The sequence below is a fragment of the Adiantum capillus-veneris genome, chromosome 5 (assembly GCF_014529385.1).
Source record: "Adiantum capillus-veneris isolate H3 chromosome 5, ASM1452938v2, whole genome shotgun sequence".
NCBI lineage: Eukaryota > Viridiplantae > Streptophyta > Polypodiopsida > Polypodiales > Pteridaceae > Adiantum > Adiantum capillus-veneris.
This window is the reverse complement of record NC_140935.1, coordinates 20369325-20393082: the sequence shown is the minus strand read 5'-3', so window position 1 is coordinate 20393082 and position 23758 is coordinate 20369325. Positions and strand designations below refer to the sequence as shown.

General features: G+C 46.7%; 1 protein-coding gene across 1 annotated transcript in view; it reads left to right on the top strand.

Moving 5' to 3' along the window:
* The window catches only part of MET18 (ARM repeat superfamily protein), a 157398-nt gene that overhangs the window by 61274 nt on the left and 72366 nt on the right, over positions 1-23758 (top strand). The window contains exons 4-6 of the mRNA XM_086512040.1: positions 4608-4705; positions 4798-4956; positions 5044-5103. Coding sequence (XP_086368166.1) covers positions 4608-4705; positions 4798-4956; positions 5044-5103 — 317 coding nt within the window. The remainder of the gene's footprint in view (positions 1-4607; positions 4706-4797; positions 4957-5043; positions 5104-23758) is intronic.

Sequence of the window (23758 nt, the reverse complement as noted above, 5' to 3'; positions counted from 1 at the left end):
ATGTCAAAAATAGGTCTATGCACTGTAAAAATGCTCCTGATGGGTTTTGATGGAAATCTGATGACCATGCTGTGTGCAACCAGAGGGTATGCATCTAATCTAAGTGCCTGGTCATGCACAGTCTGCGAACAGACTCACAAAGGTGCCATATCACTTCTTATTCTAGGCTGACTTGACTCAACTGAACCCTGGTCATGCTGTAGCTTGTCCACGGAGACATAGGGTTGGATGTGTCACGTGACATCTTTTAGGAGATGTTTTGGAGGCTCCTAAAAGGAGGCCTCCTCAATGCAATGCTCAAAGCCTCAAGCCTCACACTCTTGAGTCTTACTTAGCATTATGCTTGAGCTCAAGCCTAACTTGCAAGCTCACTTGGGCCTTGGCGGTAGTCTCTCAAATTCCCTCTACTCTCTTAAACATCAAGTTCTCAAGGTTCAAGGCTCAAGCTCCCTCTAGAGTCTGGAGTCTATCTACTCTCTCTCTCTCTCTCTCTCTCTCTCTCTCTCTCTCTCTCTCTCTCGTCTATCTACTCTCTATCAAGCCTCTATCTACTCTGATGAGGCAAGAACTTCTAGGGTTTGATGTGCCATTGTGGCCTCACCTCCTCCCTTACGCTTTAGCCTTTTTTTGCCTCTTTATCACATGCCATTTTTAGCCCTTGAGGCATCTACTTATCTACTTGTACTTGCCATCACACCATAGATGTTTTATTGGCGTATTTTGCTATCATGAGTCATGTTTCTTGTCTTTTATGGTGTGCTCTTAGCACTATGGTACATACGTGTAGCTAAAAAAATTTGAGAAAAAATGTGTGTTTTTTTTTTTGGGGGTCGTTCTGAGCCTTGACCCTTTGACCTTGTTCCCTAACTTTAGCCGACCCGCGATTTGGGCGTGGACCTCGTTCTCATTTCCTGTCCCATGTTTCTATGAGCCACATACTGCGATGGCGAGTCATCATTGATAGCAAGACCTTCGAATAGGGACTTGTGGCCTATGAGACACCTCACAAAGAGACACATGGCGGTATGGAACTACAACGGACCCCTCTGAACGCACACAAGGTGACTGAAGGAGGTGATGGAGGGTAGAGGCATCATACTTCTCACAAAGATGCGTAAGAGCCTTGAATGGGGCCTACTGAGAGTACATGGGTTTGCATGGGAGTCCCTATCTTGATAGTGTATGTGCCAAAACACTTCATGGGGATCAAGAGGTGTGGTAGTCTTGTAGATATGAGAGCTTTAGGGGAGGATATAGATCATGGTACAGAACCGAGAGGCCCATTGTATGGGATCAGACTAGAGATACATGAGGGGAGCTTCATCTTCGTTGCTTTTTGCTACTTCACGCCCTCGAGATGAAAAGTGGGAGAGGAGGTAGAGGGATGAGACAGTGGTGCAGATCATGGAGTATTCAAGCCACGTCGAGGTCTTCCTCATGGGAGACCTCAATGGGTGGACATAGAGCAGGTAGTGTGAGACTTATGACTGAGTCGTCCGCGATGCTGCACCCCCTTGATGAGACCATATTCAAGAGGACCCCAACAGATACGACACTCACAACCTATGGACGACACCTATTCAGATTGGGATCACAATGCGGTTGCGTCATTTGGAATGGGATGGCTTAGTGGCCAGGTTTGGGAGGTCTCACATGTTTACTACCTTGAGTCTACATTCTCGCATTCAAGAAGGCAGCACATTTAATCGCATCACTCACTATTCCACCCACATCTATTGGTTCTGGCCATACGTACATCTCGCTCTTTAATGACAGCCCATCCCCAGACATACCACTTTCATGCACCCACACCCCATTTTACGCTTCTCACACGATTTGTCTGATATCTACACTCAGCACTCATATGATGGCATTTATGAGCTAGACCCCTCAACACCACTGAGACACTCACTACCTAGCTCTCTTCCATTTTGCACGACTCCATATAGAGCATGCACTAGCTGAGATTAGTAAGCGAGAGGTTCATACAGAGATGAGGACCTGCCCGTTGTAAAAAGCACGAGTTTGAGGAGGCCCAAAAGCTGGAGTTGTACCACCTACCCATCAAAATACCTTCTTCTTGCAGGAGGCAAGGGTGTGGATCTTGCAAAGTACTCCAATTCATGTTATACTATATGCTGATGATATTGTCTTGGTACTTGAGTCACAAGAGGGACTCTAGCTCCATCTACTGGCTTTGGATGATTTTTGGACACAAAATGACTCCCTTGAACCCTGGGAAGACCAAGGTTGTGATTTTTCATACATTTTGAGAGATTAGGAGTAGATCCCTATTCAAACTAGCCAGAGGGTGTGTCTAGGTGGTAGACTCATATGTATACCTTGGGGTTACCTTCACAGCCACCAAGGTGGCAAGCGTGCTTAAGATGGTCCAGTTCATGTTATGCTACATGTTGATGATATTGTCTTGGTATCTGAGTCACAAGAGGGACTCTAGCTCAATCTACAGGCTTTAGTTGATTTTGGACCCAAAGAGAACTCAGATTGAACCTTGAAATGACCAAGGTTGTGATTTTTCATACATTCAGAGAGATCGGGAGTAGAGCCATATTCAAACTAGCTAGAGGGCATGGCTAGGTGGTAGACCCTTACGTATACCTTGGGATTACCTGCACAGCCGCCATAAGTCGTTTCTCCATGGCGAGCGTAGCCAGAGATAATCTCACTAGAGGGTATGTTGCATTAGCAATGCGAGAGTGCTGTTGTCACAAGGTGCACTTCCAAGAGCCACACACAAAGGGGTGGCTTTTTGGCACCTTAGTTACCTTTGCCACGATCACAACAACGCAACAGACCCTTCATCCCACATTACATTATCAAAGCAAAGCTGGCTACACCACCCATGGTACCTCTTTCAGATAGCATGTTTCAGACACAGATTGAGGGAGCTACCTCAAGAGAGTTTCATACAGAACTATTGAAGCATCAAGGCTACTAGGAGAGGCAGGTGAGATTAAACCATGGTATGTACAGATGATGCCGTGGTTCGCCACACGTCTTTTCACGACCACGTTATACGCCTCTCACATAGTGAGAGGAATCAGATCCTTTGACAGGATCTCTACCAGCTATACACACGAGAGATATGGAGGACGCCTAGACAGCCTCTTAGGTCGAAGATGGAGTACTATAGAGATCTTTTCATGATTGTTCTAGAGGATGGCTTTGTAGTTGCCATGATACATGGGCACATATATGCCACATATAGCTAGAGTGGGGTTTGAACAGCTCAGGGTCTCATCTCACAGACTAGAGAATGAGGTTGGGCAGGCAGCATAGGTTCGTAGAGACAGGAAGAAATGTAGGGTATGTGGAGGTGTGATGGAGAACGAAAAGCACTACGCATGCAGATGTTTATCATATGAGAGCATACCGGGCCTATATGGAAGCCTTTTCACAAGACAACCCACACTTAAGAGTGCTATTGGAGTCGAGAGACCAGGAAAAGCTGGGACGTTTCTTACTAGAGATTAAGAGACATTGACACTCTCCTCCAATCATCTGCACAAGGGCCATTGTCAGAGGTCATAGAATTCTTTCAGAGAGCTGGCCTGGCTCCACCTACGGATGCTTAGAGAGGGGTCACACTATAGCAAGTAGACATTGTTCGAGTCCATAGATGCCCCAGAGCACCAAGATACCAGGCCCATAGAGTACATCACATGGCCATCTTGGAGATCTGACTATGACATGAGCAGATGAGATGGAGGGAGATAGAACGGGCCTTCTCAGACCCTTCTGCTAGATTGCGGGGACTCTTCAGTCCTGACCCACCCGTGCATACCATACTACACCGCCAGTTTGGAACTAGATGGAGCTAGCTAGCCCTTTTCATATGATGGTTGTATTCCTCTATGCATATGGTTGAGCTCCATCCCCTCACCCCTCATGTACATATAACCCTCCCCACACCCCCTTCCCCCCTTTGTCGGTCTATTTTGTTTTGTAGTACACCACTTTTTTTCCTTTCTGCTGGATACCTAGAGGACACACACATGTATGCTGTTTTGTCTCATAGGCCAAGTTTGGCCTGACACAATTTTTGCTAAATCTTGGTGATGCTGCATAATTTTATAGGTAGAAACCTTGTGTACTCAATCATAAACACTTAAAAGTTACAGATATCCAAAGAATGAGGTACCAAACACTATAAAATTCTGTAGATTAAACAAGCTTTGTAGGTTTTGATGCAAAACAGATTGTTTTGATAGTGTTCACTTTATGGAACGTGAAGGAATAGCAAAATCAATTTGGGTATGTTCTTCATTCTTGTCTAGGCAGGCTTTGTTTTAATTTTGTTCCAATGTTAGTTTAAAAACTCCCAGAATCCAGAAAGATAGCAGTTTAAATTGAAGGCAAGTCATTGACTGTAATAGATTACATATGTTGCAATGTCAAGTACAATGTCTTCCTTGATACCGGGTGACTCCGTAAGTTTGGATTCCTGTATGTGCTTTTTGTGGTGATATTTGTCGAATAAGCTATGCTATTTGAGAAACTGCACACTGGGTGTGTCTACTACTTATCTGGGGTTATACATGCAGTGGGTGTGTTTGTAGCATATCTGAAAGGTAGCATGCTCTCAGGTATTCTACTTCTGGGAGAACTATGGGTTCAATTATTTGAGAAGCCGCTGGAGGACAAAGTTATCCATCACTTTGCAACGTTTTTTTCAGCACGCCTTGTGAGCTGTTTCAATTTTTGTTCAGGTTTCGGAGGTCATTTTAATTCAATCAGTTGCTAGGAAGTATCCAACAGCTGGGCACTGTATTGCAGGAGGATTGGCATTCTTTACATGGCGCACTGCTAGGAACTTTAGCACTTTCGAAAAGAGGGAAAGATGTTGGAGCCATAAGTAACGAGGATGCCATAGCAGTGCTAGAATCAGCACTTGAGAACCTTCAAGTGCAAGCTTTGGCACAGCAGAACCGTATGGTATTCACCATCTTTAAAACTATGTAGCATGACCAATGCTTCACCTGTTACAAATTTTCTTACTGGCATGGGGCCTTTGTTTCACAGTTATGTTTAGAATTGTTGGAGTGCTTTCTACTATGTCATTCCGAAGCGGTTACCTTTCATGTAAGTATGAGACTAGCTGGTTCACCTTTTCCTTGGTGATGTTTTTTTTCTTGCATCAGTTTGCGAAGTATTTAGTTTATTAGCATCACAACTCCGATTCCAAAAATAGATCTGGGATGAATGTAAGAATATTTAATTGAAAACAAGGGGGACAAGTGGCACGTTGTTCTGTTTGTCCTTTTAAGCATCACATGGGGCTTGGGTGATTGTGCCACTTGCCGAAGCCAGCTGCAGTATGCAGCAGCTTCAAGGAGGTCATAACAAAAGGGCACCAGTAATTCAGTTTGTATTAGTCTTTGTTTTCAGAAACAAGGGCATTTGCACAATCTGGGACAGGACTCTCCAGTTAAGTGACACAAACGCCTTCAAACTCTTTGAAAATGGAACCAGTGATTCGTAACTTGGATTCAAACATTTAGCATGCTCATGCCCACCCTTGCAGAGGAGGTGGAAGAGAACCTGTGGAGAGAGTTTCATGCTTGGACTCGTCCCAAGATGAAGAAGAGAACCTGTCGCTGAAATAATCGAAGGATAAATGCAAGTCCTCTGCTTTGACAAACACTCGGCCAGAAAATCAAGCAAACTGGCCCCTCGATACCAAGAGAGTATAACAATCCCTGCCGGCCATCACACTGACGCTGCTACTCCAAATCATGGTCCTCCAATCTGAGTAGCCACCTGCCTGGAATGGTAGTAACAATTTTGCAAATGCAAGTCACGACCCCATAAGAAATATCATGGTGCCGAGCAATGAAATCAGCATCTAAGCACCAATAGTATCTCGAGTGAGTTAAGAGGGCGTTAGGCCTCCATCCCTGCCAGTCCAAATCAATATAGGGGCATGCCAGGCCTAGCTGCTTACCCTCTATTATGCAACCATCAGGTATCAAAGGAAAGATCTCCTATGAGTCAAAACATGGTAGAGCATAGTTATAACGGGATGAGAGAGTGAAATGAAATGAAATGTTATATTAACGTCTTCAAAAGGCCAAAGTGACCTATGAGACCAAACTGATACAGCCCTCGTAGGTCTGATACAAAGTCTGTGTGAAAAAGTAAGTGTGTACAAAATAACAATAAAGAAAATGATAAACTTGGTGGGCAAAGTATCTAGGGAGGTGTCAAAGATCAAAGGCTCGCATGGGTCGATGCTGAATGGTGTCAATATCTTCCATAGAGAGGGTCTACAGAGGATGGCTCCCGCGTCTCGCCAAGATAAGTCTGATCTGTTGCTGTAGTCTCTTTCGCCCTCTGGAGATAGATTTTTTGTTCATTCATATCACAAAGAGGAGAGGTCATATGTTTATTAGATTGGCCACATCCACCGTTTGTGACAATGTGGAAGATCAGAGTGGGAGTGGTTATTTTGGGTACAGACGAGGTGAGTCCGAGTAGATGGACTCAAGAGATGGTCAGACGCATTCGTAGAGGATATTCAGTACCTTGAATATGATCTCTTCCTGAGGTGATACAATACACTACAGATACTTGCACACATGGTTATAGAGAGTGTGGAGGAGGATGCCTTGTGCACAGGTCTTGGAGACCATTATATATCTTCTCGTACCATTCCCCTATAGGCTTTGGTCACTTTATGTGCTCATTTACACACACACACACACACACACACACACACACACACACACACACACACACACACTTTTTTTGTAAATCGATTGATTAATTTACTAGTGGGAAACCTCAAAGCGAGGAAAACCCACTGAAAAGATCATATACAAGGGGAAGAGCACAAAACTCCTCAACTGTAGAACGTAACTAAAAACATTCATACGAAAGCTGATGCATCTCCGAGGTGATATCACCAACTTCCAAAGCAAATCGTAACGATTGCCGAAGAGAAAGCCTGAAGAGAGGAAATGGATCCGCATGAGTACGATGGAACATGTAAGCATTACGCTGACTCCACACGGTCCAGAAAGCCCAGTATCTGACCCACATGAAGAAGACCGCAAAACGCTGTAACGTCGGTGAGAAAATGCCAAATGCCCAGAACCTTTTGTGAAAGACAACTCTAGGAAAACGGAGCCGCATGCACGCCGATACATGGTGAAGGAAATCTCTAGCAACGCAGCAATCCCACAACAAGTGACAAATATCCTCTTCTGCAGTCGAGCAACGAACGCAAGAAGAAGGACGAATATGAGGCGCCCGAAGAAAAGTGCCAATGGGAAGCACTCCAAGCAAACAGCGCCAAAGAAACAGACGCTCTTTCAAAGGTAAATGACTTTTCCACAAGGCAGAGAGGAGCCTCCTCCACCAGAGGTCAGATTTGTGCATGCGCCAAATGGCATTACAATGACAACCAAGCCATGCTCGTGGTAGAAGAATAGCATAAATTCGAGCTGCAGAAATATCTCGAAAAGGCGTCTCCCGAAAGGCCCAATCAAACATACGATGGCCATCAGGCAAAGGCGAAACATGCAAAAGGTCGAGCAACATGCTTTGAAGCTCTCTCCAAAACTGACGGTAATGCATGCCCATCCCAAAACGACGAGCAGCAAAGGAAAACTCAAAAGTATACCTAGCCTCATGGACCACATCCTCAACCACACGAATGCCACGACCAGAGAGAAAGTAAGCCTGACGAGGTGAGCGGTCGACCAAAGTAAGAGAGAATGCCCGGCTCCAATGGAGACTTTCCAATCGGATTGAATCACCTTCCTGCGGAGGATTCCATGATAAATGCATCGTAACCTCTTTCCAAGCAGATACTAAAGAGGAAGCAAGTGGACATCCAGGAATGTGTCCTTCCATCTTGCCAAAAACCACCTCCCAGAGAGAGGGTTGCCAATGGCCAAAAGCAGAAGTAACAACATGCTGACCGAGGAATGCAAACATCAAAGTCCAAGGCTGAATTTGTTGCACAAGAGTGGGCAACAACATAGCTTTCCGCGCAAACACATGCCTGCGCAAATCCAAGATATTAAGTCTACCAAAACGTTTAGGAGTGCAAAGCTTCTCCATCGACATCAAGCGTAAGCCTTTTTTCGTAGCATGAGTCCGCCACAAATGGGACATAATGTTCGACATAAGAGAATCAAGACATCGCCGAGGCCAATGCATCAATGGCAAAAAGAACGGAACATACGCCAACAGGATACTCTGAACAATTCGCAGATGAACATGCAAAGGCCAAGTGGAAAGCTTCGAGTAATCCAATTTGACATTCAAGCGTTGCATGACCCAATCGATTTTCTGAGAGTGAGTAACATTCCAGCCAATTCGATAACCCAAATGCCTAGTGATCACATTTGAAGACACAATCTCACCTGGCCACAAGAGACTATGCCAATCACAAGAACGGAGAGGCAAAAGCTTTGAGTTACAAAAGTTGACTTTAAGCCCAGCCGCAATGCCAAACAGATCCAAGGCTTCCATAATCACCTTGACATCCGCCTGCTGATTACGAGGCATAAATAACGAATCATCACCGTAAGCTTGGCCAATGAATGTACGACCCGAAGGTAATCGCAGACCATGCAGACTCTGAACAGAGGTCAAGTGATCAAGATAAGTCAACAATGGGTGAGTAGCAACAACATACAACAAAGCACTAAGGGGGCAGCCCTGCCGGACCGAACAACCAAGAGGCCAAGATTCAGTTAATTCACCTTCCAAAATCCCTGAAGACGTGCTGCATGCATACAAAAAATAAACCACATTGGCGAATTTAGGACCAAACCCTAAACACGTCATGGTGGCGGCAATGAAGTCCCACTGTACAGTGTCAAAGGCCTTTTCAATGTCAACTTGCATAACCAACACATCTTGTTGAGTGTACTTAGCGTACTCCATGCCAATCAAAACATTAGCCAGATTATCCATAATCTGGCAACGTGGAATGAAACCATATTGAGCATGATGGAGTCCTGCAAAAAGATGATCCTTAATGCGGTGCACCAGCATCTTAGCCAATATCTTATAAACCACCGACATCAGAGTGATCGGACGCCAATAAGAGAATCGCTCACAAAGTGCTTGCTTAGGCAGCAATTTAAGTAAACCTTCTTTCCAAGATATCGGCAAATCTTGTTTCTCCCATGCCGCATTAATCATGTAAAGCAGAGGATGTTCAAGATCCTCCCAGAAGGAGAGGAAAAATTCCACACACACACACACACACACACACACACACACACACACACACACTCTTTTTTTGTAAATCTGCTTTGATTAATATACAAGTGGGAAACCTCAAAGCGAGGAAAACCCACGAAAAGAAAGGGATACAAAGAGTGGAGCACGATGAGCCTCTGAAGACTAGAAACAATCAAAGTAAATCTTGAAGGTATCAAGAGTGATGTCTCCAGCGTCATAGGCAATATGCAGCGCTTGACCAAGAGATAATTTGAAATAGGGAAAGGGGTCAACAGAAATGCCTTGGAACAATAAGGAGTTCCTATGGTGCCAAATGGCCCACATAGTCCAAAATCTGACCCAGGTGAAGAGCACCGCAAACTGAGATTGCGGTGATTGGAGCACCCCAAAAAACCAAAAGCGTCTGTGAAAAGAGCCGAAAGGAAAACGCAGCCGAAGAGCAGTCGACACTTGCCGAATGAAGGCTCTGGAGTGATGACAACGCCACAAAAAGTGTGGCACGATTTCCTCAGCTTCGAGGCATCTGGGGCAGCGGGAAGGCTCGAGCGCATAAGAGAGAGGGAGAAGTTGATGCCTTCAGGCTCGAGCGCATAAGAGAACCACAAAAAAGCTCAAACACCCACACCACACGCACACACACATGAGCATACATCAACACAGAGCACGCGCGCGCACACACACGCGGAGAGAGAGAGAGAGAGAGAGAGAGAGAGAGAGAGAGAGAGAGAGAGAGAGAGAGAGAGAGAGAGAGAGAGAGAGAGAGAGAGAGAGAGAGAGAGAGAGAGAGAGAGAGAGAGAGAGAGAGAGAGAAAATGAAATGAAATGATATATTAACGTCTACAAGAGGCCAAAATGACCTATGAGACCAACTGATTACAATGATGAGTCTAGTACCAAGTCTGGGTACAAACAAGAAAACTACAAACAAAGAACTGATAGGAGTGCTACCGACTCCTATGGGTGGCTGGTAGGCTGAGCAATGGTATCACCATAAAGGTACAAAGTGGGGATAAGTGTCACCATGATACAATATAACAGTAGCATGAAGCCTATCCCGATCGACATTCTTGGTGTCGTACTAGAATCCTGTGGATCCTCTGCCGCAATCTCCGCCGGTGGTGCGTGGCTCCCCTCCTCAGTCGCGGTCGTCTCGATCTCCCTAACTCTGTAGCTCGATCAATGAGAGTACCGCTGATGTGTGTATGGGTGGGAACCGAGCTCTCTGGTGGTGGTGTCCCCTCTGACTCTGTGGTACCCAGACTGAAGAAATCTGAGATGCGTCTCTGGGACTGTCTCTGCCTTTGCCCATTCAATAGAGCGTCTCTATGTCTCTGAATCTCAAGTAGGAATAATCCGAGACATCTTTGATCCTGATATCTCATGACTCTGTCTAACGAGTCAAAACCATCTCTGAATAGACAATGAAAGCGTCCCCGTATCTCATAGTAGACTGTGCAGCGACATATGTAGTGAAACTCTGTCTCTGGCTCTGCATGGCATAACTGACATATCCTACTGTCTGCTGGTATGCCTCTGAATCTACCTGTCTCAATCCCAAGCTGGTGTGAAGATGTGCGAATCTGGCCAATAGCACATCGTAACCTATGAGATAGATGTGTGTCCATGTAACTGGGCCGTGTGACAAATCCGTCTGTCGTGATTTGAAGAAGATGTTCTCTATAGAAAACCCTCTTCGTACCCAACTCCCGTGATGGTTCTATCCATGTCCTCTTGCTATCAAGCTGGATAAGATCCTGCCGAATGAGTCTAGTAGTCTCCATCCGTGTAAGAGCCAAGGATGGTGCATCAAGAGAATACTGGAAAGGGGGCAGCCTGTCCATGCTGAAACCATGCCTCTGAAACCATGAGCTCATCTGTGCATACCAACATGATGTATCTCCCTGTAGTGCCAGCTGTCTGGATGACTCGAGAGCAAGCCTGGCATACCTGTCCCTGGTGGTGTCCCATAAGCTGTGTACAAATGATACTGATCTGGTGAGTGCCTCAACCTCCATAGGTGGGGCAGCCAGCTCCGCTCGTATGATGTCATGTGGGACTGAGGCCTTGGCTCTAATCAGCCTAGAAATCATAGATATCAGGGGTCTCTCCATATTAGTCCATCCAGTACTGTCAATAGACGGTCCCCAAACCTGAACCGCGTAGTGCATAACTGAAGCGACCAAAGTATCGAAAAGCCAGAGCTTTGTTCGAGGTTCCTGGAACTGAACTTGCGAACAAATCCTCTCTAAACCACCTAGGGCTGCATAGGCACGAGTCAATCTAGTGTCTGCTGCCATTTTCAGTGTGAACCTCGGTCCACTAAAGACCACCCCAAGATATGTGTATGCATCAGTGTACTCCATACTGTCCTGTCCATATGTGAAAGTAGGTGCTGATCTCCTAACCCACTGTGGCGTGGTATTAAATACCATGACCTTGGTTTTACCAAGGTTGACAGACAATCCACTATCCTCTGCAAAACTATGCAATGCGTCCAAATGTCTCTGCATACCCTCTGGCGATTCTGATATCAACACGATATCGTCAGCATACAATAAAAGAGGGATCCATGTCCCTGCAAGCTGAGCACCTCTATCTCCTCCTCTGTCAATATAATCAGAGACCCCATCAACATACATACCAAATAAAGTAGAGGACAGTGGGCATCCCTGTTTCACTCCGATGGTGGAGTGAACTATGTCGGATATCCCCTCTGATGTGCGTACATGACCCATCACTGAACTGTACAATGCCATGATCCCCCACATCAGCTCTGTGGGTACCCCCAATTCCATAAGCCGGTACATCAATCTGGCCCTCGGCACTGTGTCAAAAGCTTTGCGAAAATCCACAAAGCTGCAGTATATCCGTCTACCATGTGCTCGACCCTCCTCAATGATAGCTTTGAGTGTAAAGACATGATCTAGTGTGGAGAAACCCCTTCTGAAACTAGCCTGCCCAGGTGCTCGTATGCCCATAATCTCTGCCCAACTGCTCAGCCTATGCTCGAGGATGGATGCATATAACCGTGCCAATGTGTGTCCTACCATGATAGTACGGTAATTCCCCGGCACTGTGGGGTCACCTGTCTTGAAGATAGGTACAATAGTAGATAATCTCCAAGACTCAGGGAGACCCTCACACATGACACGGTTGAATAGCCGTGCAAGCATCTCTGCCAACAAATCCCCAGCATGTATAATGTGCTCTGCTACCAAACCCTCATGATCCTGTGCCCGTCTGGTCTTCATCCTGTCAATGGCCTCCTTTACCATCTCAGTGGTAAAGAAGGTGCTCGTAGCCGGACATGGCTGTGGTGGGTCTGGTAATGGTGGTTGTCCAGGTACAGTGTATAAAGATGTTGCATACTGCCCCCATATCTCTGTAGAAGTAATCACTGGTGGGGGAGACTTCTCATGGAATAGACGCCAAGCCTCTCCTGAATCTCTACTAAGGAAGAGCTGATATAAATCTTGCTCCATCTGGACCAAGAAAGCTCGCTTCTTCCGCCGCACTAGTCGTCGTGTAGCAATGCGAGACTGTCTATAGGTGATCACTCCCAATGTAAGGTCCCGCTGTATCTGAGCTCTCCTCTGTCTACACTCCTCATCATACCAGTTGTTCTGAGGCATGTGTCCAGAAAGACGTCTCTGCCCCGGCTGAGTGTGTGGATATGCCTCTGTCGCTGCCCCATGTAATGTCACTGTCAGCATAGATGTGATCTCCTCCACTGTGTATACTGGCTCTGATGTACATAAAAGCCTACGTATCTCCTCTACATAGACTGAGTCAGTCTCTGGTGTAAAAGTATAGCGTGTATGTCCACCACCCCGTGAGGCCTGATATGTATTGTACTCAAAGGAGACTGATAATGTTAAAAGTGCATGATCTACTGCTATCCCAACTGGCCTGGGCCCCACTGTGAAATCCTGAATGTGAGAGATAAAGCTCGGATGTGTCAGAACATAGTCTACAGTGCTGGACCCATGTCTATGTGGAAAACAAGTAAAACCTGTAGACAATGGGAAAGTCGTTAAGCCATTCAGTATGGCTAAACTGTGAGTAGTTGTCATCTCTCTCAGGTATCTCCCATACTCTGTATGCTCTCTGTCGTGTGAGCATCTCTCAAGTCCCAACTCCTCTGGCTCTAGCTCTCTAAGCATCTCCTCTGATGTGTCATAGAAGACTGTCTGTGAGCTGCCTGTACGGGCATTGAAATCCCCCAGGAGTATGATGTCTCCATCTCTGGAGAACTCCCAGATATCATCATCAAGTGCAGAGTAAGGAGACTGTCCTCTGGGTGAAGCATATACTGAAGTGCTGGGAGGAAAATAGCATATGGCGATGTACAAGAAACGTCCAGTCTCTGCCCTCAGCCTCACCCACAAGTATCTGGCCTGATCATCTCTCCGAACTATGCGCAATAGTGGTTGGAGCTCCTCTCTGAAAAGAACTGCTACACCTCTTGATCCTCTAGTCCCATGTGCAGTTCTGGTGCATGTCCTACAAGCTGTCTCCCATCTGTATCCTGATATGTGCGGCATCAACTGTCCTGGAGCCTGATGAGTCTATGAGTAGAAAACAATGTCTCTGTCTCTGAAGCTATCCTCAAAGGCCCCCACATCAAGTCTATACGAACCATTACAGTTCCAAACTGCCATCCTGAGAGTGGTCCCATAGGTCTCGCACCGTCATGTAGAGCGGTGCTCTGTAATCACTACTCGTCCATTTCTGTAGAAAGCTAACTTCCCCTTCTCCCTTGCTGCTATAATCTCTGGCATGACCTCTCTCATATGTGCAAGCTGTGAGAGCGTAAGATCATCTCCTAAAAAGATACCTGTTTTCTTGAGGGTTGGCCTCTTCTTTAAAAAGTCTTTCTTTTCTTCCATGGAGGGAAAGCGCAAAATGAGAGCCCGTCCTTTTGAACTCTCCCCATTACCTTCACTCTTCTTGCCCACTCTCCAAGCTTGTGTGTGCGAGGGCTTATCCACCCCCATCATGGACATGAGGTTCTTCACCTCTTGGTCCACCTTATCTGAATCTTTTAGGCCGGTCACTCTCACGTGTAGAGCGCGTACCCTTCTTCGTTGTTCCTCTTCTAGTGTTTTGTTGATGATGTCGGGTGTCGTCGGAATTTCCTTGCCCTTTCCCTTCCTGACAACTTCAATCCATTTTTCAGCCTCGTCCATTTTCTTTTGCGTTTTGGAGAGAACCTCCACCCATGAGGTCTTCATTTCTCCTTCCTCCTTTATTTCTTTGACTTGTGCTCGTATACTATTCAGCTCGTCAATCATTGATGGCTGAATTTCCCCATCTTCGAGGCGTCTTCCCTCTTTGGTTTCGTCGAGTTCCTCCCGAAGGGCTGAGATGCTACTTTTTAAAGCTTGAATTTCGTCCCGGAACTCCTTGCGTTCTAGTTCCCTCGCCTGTTCCTCCCTCTTTTTCCATTCGAGAATTAAATTCTTCTCTTTCTTCCACTCATCCATGTGAGCTTTGCATTCTTTCAACTCCTTTTCAATGGCTGTCATCCTCTTGCTTGTGACCATGTAGTGCGTCGCCATTTGTCTTGCCTTATTTGTTTCACTTTCTGAGAGAGAGGAGAGAGCAACCTATACGCACCGCATTATGCATACATATGTTTCCCCATTCAGCCTACATGGCATATGTTTGCTTTCTGTATGTGTCAATTTGCAATTTCTGTGAGCTTTGCAGTTTTCAAATTCCTTGCATATAAATCCCTGCAGGTTTGATGAATGTTGCAAGCCGGTAAAGCTGGTGGGCACTGCAGAGGGTGACGACGATGGGAAGTCTAGCACTGAGTTGATAGAGAGAGAGAGAGAGAGAGAGAGAGAGAGAGAGAGAGAGAGAGAGAGAGAGAGAGAGAGAGAGAGGGTGCACCAGTGACCTGCTCCCTTTTCGTTTCTGCAGCCCTGTACTCTCAACAACCCCAGCCTGCCTTAAAACCTGTGCGCTGTGGTACTGAGGCTGAAAACTTGCGCACTGTGTTGCTGAGGCCGAAATTTGCGCGCTGTGGTGCTGAGGCTGAAACCTGCGCGCTGTGGAGCTGACTGAAACCTGCGCGCTGAGGCGCTGTGGTGCTGAGGCTGAAACCTGCGCGCTGTGGAGCTGACTGAAGCCTGCGCGCTGAGGTGCTGAGGCTGGAAAATTACACTGCCACTGGTTGCAAATTTTGTGGCGCAGTTGCTGTATCAAGTCGCACAGAGCTGATAGGCTGCGGGCAGCAAAAGCAAATCACCTGTAGGCCTGGAGCAGTTACGCAGAGCCAGTGGGAGACCTTACGGGCACAACTGAGTCGCTGACGCAGGCACAGAACACCACAGCAGGGAACAGAGGGGCCTTCGCAACGGGGGGCAGAGATTCAACCCTCACACACACACACGCTGGCGAAGATGCAGAGGGCTGCTGTTGCGCGCAGAGAGAGAGAGAGAGAGAGAGAGAGAGAGAGAGAGAGAGAGAGAGAGAGAGAGAGAGAGAGAGAGATGAAATGAGATATTAACGTCTTCAAAAGGCCAAAATGACCTATGAGACCAAGCTGTTACAACATAGTGAATCTGATACCATGTCCGGACACAAAAAAGGATCGAAAACAAAATACAACTACTATAAGCTGGGACTGTATGGATGTGCCAGCTAATACAAAAGGTAGAGAAGGTGTAGTACAATGGAAAAGAGAGAGAGAGAGAGAGAGAGAGAGAGAGAGAGAGAGAGAGAGAGAGAGAGAGAGAGAGAGAGAGAGAGAGAACACTGTCAGAATTGGAAGATTAGCATTGATGAGACAGCACCCAGGTCAGCCCACTCGTATGCGTTTCTGGTTACATTCAGGTCTCTCTCATGTTTTTTCATGTGGATGATTGCACATGCAGGACTTCCAGTTGGGACTTGGCTAGCTACTATGGGTCATGATCCGTTATGTACTCGCTGTCCTTTGCGACTACTTGAGTCACCTGCACACTGTCTTTGGTCATGCTCAACTTCTCATGTAGTGTGGCTACCAGTTTGCTTTTTACTTAGCAGAGCGGGTGTTCAGCATGGATTTCTCACTTGGGGCTCTGTCTCATGGTTGATGCCGATGCCCGGACTGCATCTTTTCTACGAGGGCTCAGACACAGATCCAGCTCATATGCTTACCTCGACTGGTTATCGGCGAGGGACTTTGGCTATGTTACCACAGAATTCTTGGCAGGGGGATCCTCAGACACGTGATGAAGTTTTTTCAGTAATCACTAGCATTACACTATGGAGTGTTTGGAGAGCTCGTTGTCTTCACATTCTCAGTGCGGCTCCACAACTCCTTCAAGATACCCTCACTTCCATTTGGCTGGACATCATTCACACCCTGATTTGGCAGTGAGATTCTTCCTCAGGTACATCTCGAGCAGTCGAGGCTCATCGCTTTGCCTTCCTTCGGCGTTGGGCTCGATCCCCACTCTTTTTCACACTTACAGGTGGCCAGATTACATGGCATTATGCCCCCCCTCGGTGGTTTCTCCTCCACTCATCACACAGACCACCATGAGATTGTTCTAGTTGAGTTGTCATTATAGTGGCTCTCACCTTTACATTCAGCTTGTACACCCCACGTGATAGGCTATTTTGGCATCCGCTGGGGATTATATTGTGCTCAGTAATATACAGCCCTGACTTTTCCCAAAAGAAAAAAAAAAAGAGAGAGAGAGAGAGAGAGAGAGAGAGAGAGAGAGAGAGAGAGAGAGAGAGAGAGAGAGAGAGAAATGAAATATGAAATGATATATTAACGTCTACAAAAGGCCAAAATGACCTATGAGACCAACTGATTACTATGATGAGTCTAGTACCAAGTCTGGGTACAAACAAAAAAAACCACAAACTAAAAACTGAGATAGGAGTGCTATCAACTCCTATGGGTGGCTGGTAGGCTGAGCAATGGTATCATGTCACAAAGGTACAAAGTGGGGATAAGTGTCACCATGATACAATATAGCAGTAGCATGAAGCCTATCCTGATCGACACTCTGGGTGTCGTGCTAGAATCCTGTGAATCCTCTGCCGCAATCTCTGCCAGTGCTGCGTGGTCCCCTCCTCAGTCGCGGTCGTCTCGATCTCCCCAACTCTATAGCTCGGTCAATGAGAGTATCGCTGGTGTGTGTATGGGTGGGAGCCGAGATCTGTGATGGTGGTGTCCCCTCTGCCTCTGTGGTACTCAGACTGAAGAAATCTGAGATGCGTCTCTGGGGCTGTCTCTGTCTATGCCCTCTCAATAGAGAGAGAGAATGAAATGAGATGTTATATTAAACGTCTTCAAAAGGCCAAAATGACCTATAAGACCAAACTGATACAATCTTGGTGGATCTAATACAATGTCTGGGTACAAAAATAAAATGAAAAGTGAAAAACTAAAATCTTAATTTCTAGATGTGAACTAAGGAGCTAGTTGGAACTCTGTAGGATATGGTAGGGGGGTGAAAGTAGTGCTCGGGGGCTAATACAACACAATGTGGGTGTGCGTGTGGGAATATAATGGGAGAGAGTAGATACAAAGGTTGATACAAGATCAGCAAGGTGTCCAATCCTCAAAGGAGCTAAATCATAGAAGATCCATCATCGGTTGTTGGTGGAACTCATCAATCTTCTCCATGGTCAATTATCTGATCGGGCATCGTGCATGTCGGGCCAAAGTGATCTGAATCCTCTTATGAAACCTCCATCGATGCTGTGTAGTTCTCCGTAGTCGTGGGCGTCTAGATCTTCGTAGCTCGGTCGCTCAATCGATCAACGTGCCTCTGGTGTGGTGGTAGCTGCTCCTCTGGCCGCCCAATGTCCACTCTAAAGAAGTCTATCATCCGTCTTTGAGACTGGCTAGCCTCGCCTCTCATTAGGCTCTCTCTTTGTGTGCGCAGCTCGAGCAAAAATAGACCCATATTTTTTTGGTCCTCATACCCATGACTCTAGAGAGTGGTCCAAAGCCCTCTTTGAACAGGCAGTGAAAGCGGCGTGGTATCTCATAGTAACCTGGGCAGTGGCATGTGTAGTGCAACTCTCTCTCAGGCTCCATGTGACATAGGAGACATGTCTTGGCCTCTTTTGGTACTCCCGTTGTATCTATTAGTCTCGATTTGAAGCTGGTGTGAAGATGTGCGTATTTGGCCAATACCACACGGTATCCCTTGAGATAAGTGGGTGTCCGTGTATCTGGGCCTCGTCACAAAACCATCCTCAGTAAGCTAGGCTATCATTGACACGGGTCAAGTACATGGACACAATACCTATTGTTGAATGGCTGTGCCCTGCTCTGTGTGTTTCTGTTGGGGATCCTCAATGGCAGACACTTGATTGCGCAAGGGTTGACGCACGCACAAGGCAGGTCCCCCAGGAGCAAGAGGTGTAGGGTTCGCAGCCTGTGCAGAACACGCAATAGTAACAGTGCGTGCAAGGTGCAGAGAGCGTGCAGCCGACAAAAGGCACACACATCAGGTTCATCACACACACACACACACACACGCTCTCTCTCTCTCTCTCTCTCTCTCTCTCTCTCTCTCTCTCTCTCTCTCTCTCTCTCTCTCTCTCTCTCGTGCGTAACCTGTGGGCATGGCTTCTTGCTGCTCGCATCACCAGTGAGCCTTCAGCCTGCTGCCCGCATCATCACTAAGCCCTCAGCCTACAGCTTGCGTCACCACCCCCGCTCGCGCCATGGCTTTCTGGTGCTGCGTGCCACTTGAAGAGCTCTCTCTACACGCTGGCAAGCAGGCCTGGTAATCATGCGCTTCCCATCCATGGAGGCAAAGGACTTCTTGAAGAAGTGTCCTACACTAAAGAAAACGGGCATATTCCTTGGATATGACCTCACACTCACACAACTTGCTCATATGAAAGAAGTTATGCCCGAGATGATGATAGCTCGAAAGAAGGAGAAAGTGACCTTCTACAAGGATGGACGAGTGGTTATTTTGGGGAAGCGCTCGCATGACGGTGTGAGACTTGTGGGACCACACTCAGAGTGGCTACATGGAATTGTAATGGATCTTTGTGCCTTAATGTAGGGGCTTTTGAGGATAGTTTCATAGGGAGAGACATCATTTTCTACTCTGAGACGCATCAGGCCCCGGGGCAGTCCATGCCCTGTGTGAGCGGATATAGATGGGAGACAACTTGCAGACATGAGACTCGATCAGAGCGTAGAGGACGAGGTTTAGGAGGAGTGGCAGTCTTATTCAGGGAGGAGCTACAGTCTCTGATACATATAGCTCGGATGGATGAGCATGCTAGGTACACGTGGGTGAGATTGAAGGCAGAGACATGCGGATATCTCTACATCGCTATTGGCTATTTCCCTCCTAGTACGTCAGTATATGCATCACCTAGAGGACAGTCCCCCTTCTCTATTCTAGATGATGATATATGGGAGTTTTCCAGAGATGGGGACATTATTATCTTGGGGGATTTCAATGCTAGGACTGCCCATCCCCAGGCAATATTCTATGATACCTCTGAGGGAGTTGATGCGGGAGCTTGATGTTACAGAAATGGGCCTATCTAGATTATCACAGGATGAGGAGCACACTGAGTATGGTAGATACTTGATTGATATGGGGATTGCACATGGATTGGCCATTTTGAATGGCCTACATAGATTCCCTGCATTTGGTGGTTTTACATGCTTTCCACATCGGCATGGCACTAGTACAATGGATTATGTTATGGCTCCGCCAGGACTCATTCCGTCCTTTCAAGATTTTGTGTGGGAACTAGACCGGTTGGGGTAGCAGTCGATCATGCTATCTTGTCTTTGACTCTATCGTTCCAGTTCAACACAGCTCCATTGGGAGAGACCTCCACACATACTCGGTATACCTTCACGAGGGAGACGGATTACGTGCACACTGATGAGATAGACATGCATCTATGCACTCATGAGCCAGGACGACCACTAGTTGAGCTCACCCAGATTTTGATAGAGACGCTACATGATGCAGCATCATAGCCATACCCCCACAGTCAGCCTACACGCAGATGATCTGGGAGCATGCCTCAGAACAGTTGGTATGATGAGGAGTGTAGAGAGACGAGGATCAGATTACAGACATAGGTGCTTATGCGTACTACTACACATACACAGTCACGGATTATCTTCCGCTGCCTAGTGCGACGAAAGAAGAGGGCTTACCTATCTCAATTAGAGCGTGATCTGTATCAGCTGTTTATGAGTCCAGACTCTAGTGAGGCATGGAGGCTTTTCAATGAGCAATCTCCACCGCCAGCCATCACTTCCACAGAGACATGGAGGGAATATGCTACATCTCTCTATACAGCATCGAGGCAGCCACCTTTGCCTGACCCTCCAGAGGCATGCCCATAAACATGTACTTTCTTTACTGTTGAGAGGGTAAGGAAAGCCATTGACAAGATGAAGACAGGAAGAGCACATGATCATGATGGTTTGGTAGCAGAGCACTTTATCCATGCTAGAGATATGCTTGCAGAGCCTCTTGCTATGACGTTTAATAGAGCCATTATGAGGGTTTCCCTGAGACTTGGAGTATGTCCACTATTGTGCCTATCTTCAAGTCGAGAGATCCTATGCTTCCTAGGAATTACCGAACCGTCATGGTTGGTCACACTCTGGCTAGGCTATATGCATCAGTTCTTGAGCATGAGTTGAGTGGATGGGCAAAGAGAGAGGGCATACGGGTAGCAGGACATGCAGGGTTCATGAGAGGTTTCTCCACTCTTGACTCAATTTTGACACTCAGAGCCATTATTGAGGAGGGTAGACACCATGGCAGGAGATATATTGTAGCTTTGTGGATTCCCGCAAAGCCTTTGATACAGTGCCACGAGCCAGACTCATACGCAGATTGCAAGACATGGGGGTGCCCACATAGTTGATTTGGGGGATCTTAGCTTTATACAGGATAGTGGTAGGACAGGTACGCACTACTCAGGGCATGTTCGACATGGTTCACTCCACCATTAGGGTGAAGCAGGGTTGTCCTCTATCTCCGACTCTCTTTAGGATATATGTAGATGAGTTTTCAGATTATGTACATACAGAGGGTGATAGAGGTGCTCAACTTGTAACGACATGGATTTCATTGCTATATATGCTGATGATATTGTGCTGATCTTCGATTCTCCACAGGGGATGCAACGTCATTTGGATGCATTGCATGCATTTGCACGGGACAATGGATTGTCTGTGAACCTTGGTAAGACCAAGCTAATGGTGTTTAACACCACGGCGCAGTGGGTAAGGAGGTCCGTCCCCACTTTTACATATGGTCGAGAGACTGTGGAGTATGCAGATACATACTCCACAGTTTTCAGTGGTCCAGTATTTTCCCTGAGGCGTGCAGCAAATACGCGATTGACCAGAGCCTATGAAGCATTGGGGAGACTTGAGAGGATATATTTGCAGGTTCAGTTCCAGGAACCTCGGACAAAGCTTTGGCTCTTTGACACTTTGGTCACTTCGGCCATGCTGTACGGGAGTGGAGACATGGGGCCCCTCAATTGAGCATCATAGCAGAGCTAGCAGTACTGATGGATGGAGATGTATGGAGAAGCCCTTGGTGTCTATGATTTCTCGGATGATTAGGGCCAAGGCCTCAATACCACATGACATTGTTAGGGCGGAGCTCGCTGCTCCTCCATTGGTAGTGGAGGCACTCACTCTATCAGTTTCATTTATGCATAGCACTTGGGCTCTCCCTAGAGACAAATATGCTCAATTAGCACTAGAGTCTTCACGATAGTTGGTATTGCAGGGAGATAGATCATGTTGGTATGCAGAGATGTCATCTTGGTTTCAGTTACATGGCTTTAGTATGGACCTGCTACCCCCATTTCAGTACTCTCTAGATGCACCCTCCATCTTCCTCATTAGGCAGAGATTACCAGGCTCATCAGACAGGACTTGATCCAGTTGGATACGAAGAGGACATGGATACAACCTACACATGAGCTAGGTACGAAGATGAATTTCTACAGAGAGCATCTTCTCCAACTCACGGAGGATGGTTTTGTGAGTAGACCAAGATACTTGGATACTCATCTATCCCACGGGGTACGATGTGCTATTGGTCAGATACGCACATCCTCACATCAGCTAGAGATTGAGACAGACAGATTTAGAAGAGTACCCGCTACGTCCAGGATTTGTCAGGTGTGCCAAATAGAGCGAGAGATAGAGCTACATTACATGTCACTGCCCAGTATACTATGAGATACGGGGCCGCTTTCACTGTCTATTTAGAGAGAGTTTTGGGCCACTTTCTAGAGTCATGAGATACCAGGATCAGAGATGCCTCAGATTGTACTTACTGGAGATTCGCAAACACAGAGAGGACCTCTTGAAGAGGGGCACAATGAGAGAGATCCAGCAACAGCGGAAGATTATAGATTTCTTTCAGTCACAGACAAAGGAGTTCGAGCAGCCCCCACAACATAGCAGCACCAGAGGCATATTGCTTGATCGGGCGATAGAGTTGGGGCGGTGTCGTCGCCCACGGATGAGGGGGCCCTCTCGATATCGACGCAGATTGTGACAGAGGATCCATACCATACTGCCACGACATAGGAGCTGTGTCACATGCACATCTTACCCTATGTGTACGTGGACAAGCTACTTCATGACATGGGTTCAATTCAGTCTAGCCTGGGAAGTGTTCTGGTACTTTTGTGAGTCTGTTCGCAGACTTGCATGTCCAGGCACTTAGAATAGATGCATATGCTCTGGTTGCACACAACATGATCATCAGATTTCCATCAAAACCCATCAGGAGCATTTTTACAGTGCATAGACCTATTTTCACTATTTTTGACGTTTTTCACTTATTATTTTTAAGTGACTTTTGTTGGGAACTGGGTAGGGCAATTTGACTAGCCAAGTATATATAGAAACCTAGCGCTAGCATTCCATAGCAGAAGAGGCAGCAGGAGCACCTGGCAATAGGGAACTTCTCAGCAAGACCCCCACAGAGGCCTAGCGTTTTTGCAAGAGACAGCAAAACCTAGCGTTTTTGGATTCAAGACCAGCCCTGGCATTTTGCACAGTAGATCAGCTCCGGCAACCACAATAGACAACAGATCCCCTAGCGTTAGCAGATTCCGCACAGAAGACAACAGATTCCCAACATTGGCAGATTTCCACCGCAGGAACCAAATCAACCTAGCGTTTTCGATTTGCAGATCATCATCGGTGTTTTGCAATTCCATCGCGACAGATTCAGCCCTAGAACCAGCGTTTTCAGTTTTCAGCAGTCAGTTACCGCAGAAGAAGTCCCGAACCTCGCAGACCTCCCCTTCCCGCAGCAGATCCTCGCCGCATGGTCCGATCCTGCTTAGCTTGCAGATTCAGCTAGAAAACGTAGATTTCAGCATCTACGTTTTCAGCGCGTCGTCGTCGACATAGAGACAGAATTCAGCAGATAAAGATTTGTAGATTTCAGCCATTAGCATTTTCAGAGTTTAGCTGTCTCGTGGTCGTTCTCATCGTCGTCGACATCGTCGGCAAGTCCAAGCATTGTAGAGATTGTGCAAT